General features: G+C 37.3%; 1 protein-coding gene across 1 annotated transcript in view; it reads right to left on the bottom strand.

Annotated features, from left to right (window-relative positions):
* Positions 1-8,698, bottom strand: part of LOC103072325 (alcohol dehydrogenase 4) — a 27,670-nt gene that overhangs the window by 16,605 nt on the left and 2,367 nt on the right. Inside the window, 6 exon segments of the mRNA XM_007472247.1 lie at positions 2,820-2,869; positions 2,872-3,044; positions 4,753-4,840; positions 6,356-6,436; positions 6,439-6,496; positions 7,461-7,562. Of these exon segments, the coding sequence (XP_007472309.1) occupies positions 2,820-2,869; positions 2,872-3,044; positions 4,753-4,840; positions 6,356-6,436; positions 6,439-6,496; positions 7,461-7,562 (552 nt within the window).

Here is an 8,698-nt window from a genome sequence, read left to right on the forward strand (position 1 = left end):
GTGTCCAAGGAGTACTGATATATTCTAAATTGGAAACAAAAGTATTAAGGAACAGAGAGAATGCATATATTTTACTTTAACTTATGTGTGATATTAGGCATGCATATGCTGACTTTTGCTACTCAGGGAAAATAGAATATATATTTTGCAAATATTCAGAATAATGTTCTATATATACTATGTTCTATTTACTATGATACTGTGGCATGTTTAATATATTTCCAAATATATTTCTATGGAGACTGTATTATAAAGTTTGCCATTAAGTCTCATTGAAAGTAACATGCATTTTTCTCATTGAAGCAATGTTGTACACAGTAGTTGTACATAGCTCACAACAGTGTATAAATTGAATACACTGCACCAGTTATGTTATACAACTGGACACCTGTGTGTAAACGTGCCTTTAATTGCAGTTCTGAGTGGAGGTTATTATAAACTACCCCCCACTTAAAAATAGGGCTATAAATAGTTGATGATTATCTATCTGCAGACAACACTGTTACAGGACATTTTTATGCTTCCAAAGATCTCTATGAAATGTGATTAATTTGGCAGTAAAGGATACAAATAGGTTAAAAAGAACCCGGAGTTCTGGTGATACTGGGGGAGTGGTCTTCAATAATTAATCAGAGTTGTTGCATCACTTTTCTTCCCAGAAGTAAATTAAACATTATTAAAACTCTTGCCTTTTGACTAGAATTACTGACACTTCACTTCTCTTAACTTGTTCGTATCAGATTTATTTCTATTCTTTGAGCGTGAGGTGGTTTAGCTATTCCTCAATAGCAGGAAGAACAGATTCTGGGAATTTAGGTAAGCTCTGACTAGATTTAAAAGAAAACTGTGGCTGAATCTCTAGTGTTAATATCCCTGAAGAAAGACTAGAACAGTAGAAGGTGACAGTCAGCATGGAGTCCAGAAAAGGGCGGGGTGGGGTGTGGTGGCAAAGAGCAGTAGTTTTTCCCTGTGTCTCCAGTGTTATCTAGAGGAAAATATGCCTTGACTGGAGGGTCACATCAGCTCTGAACTCCACCCAACTAGCAACACCCTTCCTCCAGGAGCCTTCCGATTGTAGTTTGACCTCCCATGTAGTTTTACATTTTTGTTAATGAATAAATGAATGAATGAACTTTTAGAGAGAGATAATACACTAAGAGCCAAGAGTAGCATTCCTATCTTGGCTGATGTAATTCTCAATGAAAAGTCATATCTTGATATTCTGGCTACTAGATCAGCCTCTTACTTTGGTTAGGTTGACTCTGTTTCCTTGACACTGAACAACTCTAAGTAATCTGATAAAAAAGAATATTTGTTTCTTTTTTTTGTTTTTGTTTTTGTTTTTTTTTTTGCGGTACGTGGGCCTCTCACTGTTGTGGCCTCTCCCGTTGCGGAGCACAGGTTCCGGACGCGCAGGCTCAGCAGCCATGGCTCATGGGCCCAGCTGCTCCACAGCGTGTGGGATCCTCCCGGACCGGGGCACGAACCCGTGTCCCCTGCATCGGCAGGCAGACTCTCAACCACTGCGCCACCAGGGAAGCCCTGATAAAAAAGAATATTTGGATTGCAAAGCTGAGGACCAAGCCTCACCAAGGCGTTTTAGGTGTTTCACATGAACCTGGCTTTATTCATTCATTTGCTGAAAAATTATCAAGCTCATATTATGTGCCAGGCACAGGGCTAGGCTCTGGAGCTATCACAATGAACAAGAGAGAATTCTTGCCCTTACAGAGCACATCATCTAATAGGAAGGAGAAATTAATGGGAAGTTTCTTCATAGTGTGATAAGAAGGAAGACAGGGTTAAATACAGAAACTTTAGGGGAAAGTGGGAGGGAGGGATACCTCATGCATGCCTGGGAGGGTGGAGTAGGCTTCCAACAGGAAGGGATAAATAAATAGAGCCAGCCAGAAGAAGTGGGGGAACTTTCCAGTCAGTGTTGGTGGGAGCCAGGTGTGAAAAGTCCAGAGGCGCAGTCCAGAGCCCAGAGACTGAGGGTCAGGCCCAGGGGAACAGTGAGCCGCAAAAGGAAGAAGGAGAAAGAATGACTATAGCGTATTGAAGGAAAAGGGGAATAATTAAAGGGGAATAAAGTCTTTAGATTTTTTGTTTAGGAAGATCACTCTGGTTGCATTTCGCAGTTTAGAGTTAAGGGAAAAAGATTGATGTCAAGGAGGTTCAAATAAGGAGGTTGTTTGAAGCGTCCAAGTGATATTGACATCTCTCTAACCTCTCAGTTGAAGAGCTTTGTAAAAGCTAAATTCTAACATGGGATTCCAGGGATGCATCTTACCATCATCAGGGCTGCCATCTGAGACCTTCCCCTGAAGCCACAAAGGCACAGGGTGAGAAGCAGAGATGAATTACTACAGTTTGAGAGAGAGGAATCTGCTGTGTCAGGGAGAAAGTAGGGGAGCCCTATGGAGATGGGTGGAGGTTTCTGTTGTCTTTTGACTGGGTCTGCTGTCCCAGGACGAGCATTCGTATTTAGGGGACATATTTAGCAGGCTGTATTTAAATCAGGGACAGTCTATAATCTAACATACGAGTAAAGGACAAGAAATGAACATGAACTGGGTGCCAGCTATACGCTAGCCTGTGGGCCAGATGTCTTACATATGTAATATGATTTAACTATCCCCACAACTATTTGTAGTAGATATTATGGTAGAGAGATAGGAGTAGAGAGGTTAAATAACTAGCCTAAAATCACAGAGGTAATAAATGGCAGAGCCAGGTTTTGAAGATAAATCTGGTTGCTTTATCATGCTGCCTCCTAGTAATGTCTATTTTACACAACCTGGTGATTACTATTTTACCTTGGCAATGTTGACTACAGCACCATAGCCAGTTGAAAATGCACATCCAAGCAAACTCTCTCTAAATTGGCATCATCATCAACATTGGCAAGGTTAACATCTGACACTACAGTGTACTGACTGAAGGTACTGGTTCCCATGAAATGGTAAAGTCTTCCTCTGCAGGTAAACCTGCTAGTTTTGTCTTCCATTAATTTTTGATCACCCACAGGATTTTTGAAATGCCTAGGGGAAAAAGATACAAAAAAAGAGAAAGTAGATGGATCACTGATTACTTTCCTGAAGAAAAAAATTAGGCGTTGTGTATTCATTATGATAATTTTATTAGATGGAAAAATTGAAAAAAAATGGCTTGAGAATTTTCACCTAAATATATAGTCAGAAGTGGTCTAAAGGTAATAATGATAATAATAATACACTTTTGATTGTATACTTCTTATGTGCCAGAAACTCTTTTAAGGGCTTTACATGTATTTCTTTAAAAAAATTGTATTATGGAAAACTCAAGCACCTATAAAAGTAGAAAGAATAGCAAAATGAATCCTCATGTAACCATCTCCAAGCTTTGGCAATTATCGATTCATGACTGATCTAGTTTCATCTATTACCTACCTGCTTCCCCAACACCAGCACCTATCCTCCCCACTTTGGACTATTTTGAAGTAAATCCTAGACATTGCTATTTCATCTGTAAATATTTCAGTATGTGTCTCTAAAAGATAAAGATTCTTTTAGTTCCACACATTGCATTTGGTTGATATGTCTCTTAGGTCTCTTTTAATTTATAGGTTCCCACCCCACCTCTTGTTTTTTCCCTGCCATTTATTTGTTGAAGAAACAGTCATTTGGCCTACGGAATTTTCTTCGCTCTAGATTTTTCCGATTACACTCTTGTAATCTGGCTTAACATGTTTCTCCATCACTGTACTTCCTCTAAACTAGTATTTTTGATCTGAATGCTTGATCTGATTCAGGTTTTATGTTTTTGTAGGAATATTGCTAAAATAGTGTTGTGTATTTTCATCTGGAGGCATATAATACCTTATCTCTATTTTTGTGACGTTAGGAAGAATTGATGGTCATTGTCAAAATCTATTATTAAAGGTTTTCACAAGCGTGTATTCATTCTTTGAATATCTGCAAAACCCTGTGAAGTAGGCATTATTATTGTCCCCATTTTACAGATGAGGAAATTGAGGCACAGTAATCTATGTAAGAGTAGTAAAATTTTAGCTTCTAAAATAACTAGTTTCAATTAGAATTAAGCATAAACAGATCTTTCTATAGTCTCAGTAGAGAATAAGGCAATTAAAAATTTTGACTCTGGAGCCAGACTGCCTAGGTTCAAAATCTAGCTCCAAGACTTATATCTATGTGCTCTTGGAATAAATTACTGTGACTCATTGCATTCCTGTCTCATCCTCTGTAGAAGTAGCTATTATTCTGAATGTGGTATTTATCATTCCCTTTACTACATATACATGAACCATAAACAATATATGGTATTGTTATTGTATACGACTAAATTTATCTGTGAGAAACTTGCTTCCTTCCCTTAACATTATATGTGTGAGATTATTCTATGTTGATACATTTAGAGCAGGTTTAGCTATTCTCATTGTTATATAGTATATCTAGAGCAAGTTTAGCCATTGTCATTGTTATATAGTAATTCCATTGTGTTACTACATAGCAATTAGTTAATCTATTTCTTATTGAAGGACATTTACCCTATTTTCAATTGCTTGTTATTACATTGTTGCAGTGATCATTATGGTGCATGTCTGTTTGGGTGATTTTACAAGTTTCTTGTACACATCTAGAATTGGTGGGTACAAAGTGTCCACCTCTTCAACTCCATTTAGGTATGCCAATGTACTGCCCAAAATATTTGTAACAATTTATACTCTTACTAATAGTTTATAGAGCTTACTTGATTTTTCCACAAAAATTTGTGTGTGAACTCAGACAGAACTTGCATTTTCCACATTGAGGTGTATAGAGTGGAATTACTTTGTCACCTAGAAAAAAAGGCCATGTGTTAGATGATGCCTAAGATGTTACTTATAGTTTCTACCAGGTGAATTGGTGGAAAACACCATTCTTTATGGTATACATTTTATGTTCAGTAGGAAGTATAGGTGGCTACAGTATTTTATTAACCTACAAGATTGCTGATTCTCCCAAGTACTGTATATACTGTCTTTTTCGTTTTTTCTCTGCTGGGCAGTCAAGCAACACATCTGTATTATACCATCAGGTGCAGAGTCCTTTATGAGACTCTGCTGTCATTGCAACCCTCTGCATTATGACTATTATTTATTACATAATGACTTTATTTATTACATTTCTAAACATCCTGCATGGAACAGAACATCCTTATATAATAGGGGAGGTGGGCAATAGGCTAGATATGGAGAGTAAACTATATATCATCTTCACGTTTCATCATTTAATTCACTCTCAAATTCTACATTTTCTACTTTTTATTCAGTTTCAGTAATGATTTCTATCCTCTGATGACCAAGGTCCAATAATGATGATTAACATTTGTTCAACATTTAGTATGTGTCAGTCACCATTCTAACTGCTTGCATGTATTATCTCATTTAATTCTCAGGCCAACCCTTTGAGATGGGTACTGTTATTGTCCCCGTTAGAAAATGGAAATCTGAGCTGAGTCACAGAAAAGTGACTTAACTGGTTAAGGTCACACAGCCAGTAAGTGGTAGAGCTGGGACTACATTGGCCAGACTTGTTTGTGGATGCCAAATTTTGGAGAGCAATTTGTTTCTATAATCTTGTTTTGAATGGAAAGATACTAATATACTTCTCAGTTTGGAGCATCCTCATTAAAGGAAGAAAGAATGATACGGTTCATCCTGCCTGATAAGTGACAATTGCATAGCTCATATTTGATGGATCTGTTACAAAATGTAAAGTAAATAATTCGACTGTTGGCATGCTTCATATACATGTTTATCTTACAAACTTCCAAGAAGACATTTAAGCTAACATTGACATACGCATAATATTTCTCGCTTAAGCTACCTATAAGTAATCATTCTTTAAATTCTTTATAATATTAAAATAGTTTTCTGTTTTATTTAGGGGAGGTTGTTTTAAATTGTCATCTGTTCCCCCTTGGAAGCTCAGTGTAAGCTCACCTTGTAGCTTTGCATCACAGGACAGTTTCGCAGTGCTGTGTGTAAATAAAGTGACCATATTTCCCAGATTTTATTAGACAGTTCTTTTTTTTTCATTTCCCAGACCAGGGATCAAATTTGCACCCCCTGCAGTAGAAGTGAGGAGTCTTAACCACTGGACTGCCAGGGAAATCCCTAGGCAGCTCTGATTGGAAATATTGTGTCTCATTGCTAACTCTGATAGACTGTGTGCTTCAGTTTTGCTTTGGAAAAGATGGTCCCCTTATGTAAACAGAGATCAGTTATAGCATGCAAAGCCAGGACTGTATCAGGAATTATCCCTGAAATATCCTGACATTTCCATTTAGTTGGAATCAGAAATTTAAATACCTGGTTTGAAGTTGGTCACTCCTGGCCCAACACTTTCCACAATTCCTGCAGCCTCATGGCCAAGGATCACTGGGAAAAACCCTCCTCAAATTGAGGGTGGATGACATGGGCATCAGTATGGCACAAGGTGGTGGCGATTATCTACCAAGCAACCGCAGGCTTGAGTCCTGTTTCTGTAATTATATCATTGGGGTTGTTAGGAGGATAATTTTAGGTCCAATGACACCTTGAAACTTAACAACGCTCATTGAGCTCAATGAAAGAATTGCATTTTGAAAAAAAAAAGAACAATTAAAAATATGTTACGATATATTCTTTCCTCTTAATGCATCTTTATTTTCTTCCTTTCACTGTCACTGAAAAATCACACAAAGAGAGAAAATTGGCAGTCACTGTCTCTAGGAGAGGAGAAATCAAAGGTCAAGTTAAACTCTGTTAGAGGGAGTGGAGGGGGAACGTAGGTTTCTAGGGCTTGTTCAAATTTTGTTGAAATGACATGAAATACAACAGAGGTAATAAAACTTTTATAGTTAAAAGATATCAAATAAAGGATTGTCTTAATTAATTACGAAGTGTCCCAGTATTATTTTTCAGGATTCTGTTCATGAGGTTATCTCATTCATTCTCATGCATAAACTCTTACTGTGGTGATCCTGAGGAAAAATATAAGCCAGGTCAGCTGCGGAGAAAATGGAGAAATTGACTCAACTTGTCACCTATGATCCCTCTCTGCTCAGTACCATGTCTTCTCCCTGCTGTCTCACTTCTGTCCCCTCCTCTGGGCACCCAGGACCTTAGCATCAGATCTTTCCTTGTTTTGAACCAAACTCTCAATCTTTCTTTTAATAACACTTTTCAATAACTGGCAACTGGAAAACAAAAAGAAAACCTACCTAATTATAATCTAAAATGAATTCCTTTGTCTGATTCTTACAATTTACCCCTCCTGGGGATAATACCTGTTTTTAACGTGAACCTAAATATGTAATTCCCCCATAGTGAAAACTCCTGGGACTCCCAGTTATACTACGTAGGCTTGACCTGACCGAAGCCAAGTCTGCATTTGGCGTCTTGCCCGCCCCGCCCTGGGAAAGTCCACACTCACCTGAATTCGAACTTCATGAGCCTTGAGGGGAGCTCCCTCAACCTCTTCAACGCTGAGGGGCTTGTTTGCTTTCCAGGCGATAGCTGCTTTGCATTTAATAACCTGAGAAAGAGGGAGAGGGGGAAAGGATGGGAGGGAGGAAGAGAGAAGGAGAGAGAAAGAAAGAATATCATGGAAAAAAAATGAACGAACATGTTGATACTATTATTTTATGAAAGAGAGTTTTGGAGTTTGTGGCTGGATGTTATATATAATTATATTATTCTAAAGACAAGGGACCTTAATTGAAAATAAGAAGTCAAATTCTACATTGTAGTCATTGCACTTTTAATTTTCAAAAAGAACAGGTGTATTAAAGTTTACCCTATTATAAAGCCTTGATTTTTTTCTCTCCAGAATAAAGAGGATAAATTTATAGGATTTGGGCATGGTAGATGACCAATATGTGTTTGTTGATCGAACGATTTGTTATCAGCTCTGCATTACCTGAATCCTTATTGCTAGAGCAGATGTGTTTTACATCTTCGCTGCTCAAAATGTGGACCTCCCTGCCACCAGCAGTTATTGACATCACCTGAGAATTTGCTAGAGCTGTAAGCCCTGTCCAAACTCCACTGAATCAAAATCTGCATTTGAACAAGATCCCCATGTGATTCATATGCACATAAAAGTTTGAGAAGTGAGGCTTACATAATTATTAAATTTATCAGTAGAATATACATTAAATAAAAATTTTGTCCCTTTGAAAGAATTTGGGTAAAGATGTATGAAAAGAAATTAAGCATTAAAAATTTTACAATCCCCAGATTTAAAAAATTTTAGACTCTTAAAATTATATTTTTAATTTTAAATGTAAGTAACATTGAAGGAAAGTGGAAAGAAACAAACCTATACTCCTTCATTCTAATGCTACTATTTTTACTTTTGGTATGATTTTCCCAGTCTTTTTCCACATGAATACATATTTTTTGATACCTGTTATGCAATTTTGAATTGTATTTTAAATATCATGTCTTATAAATGTAACGTGCTGATTATGGAAAGTTTCAAAATGAAAATATGAAAAAAGAAACAAAACCCATCTGTAATTTTATCTCCCACTTTAGGATTTTGAGGTAAATCATTTGAGTTTTTTTCACATGTGTTTTTTTCACATGTTTTTTTCACTGAAGACATGGAAAGGAGACGTGACCCATGAGCCCCCCCCCCCCCCCAAACAGGGGGCCGGGAAAAAAACC

This window comes from Lipotes vexillifer, unplaced genomic scaffold, assembly GCF_000442215.2.
Source record: "Lipotes vexillifer unplaced genomic scaffold, Lipotes_vexillifer_v1.1 scaffold49, whole genome shotgun sequence".
NCBI lineage: Eukaryota > Metazoa > Chordata > Mammalia > Artiodactyla > Lipotidae > Lipotes > Lipotes vexillifer.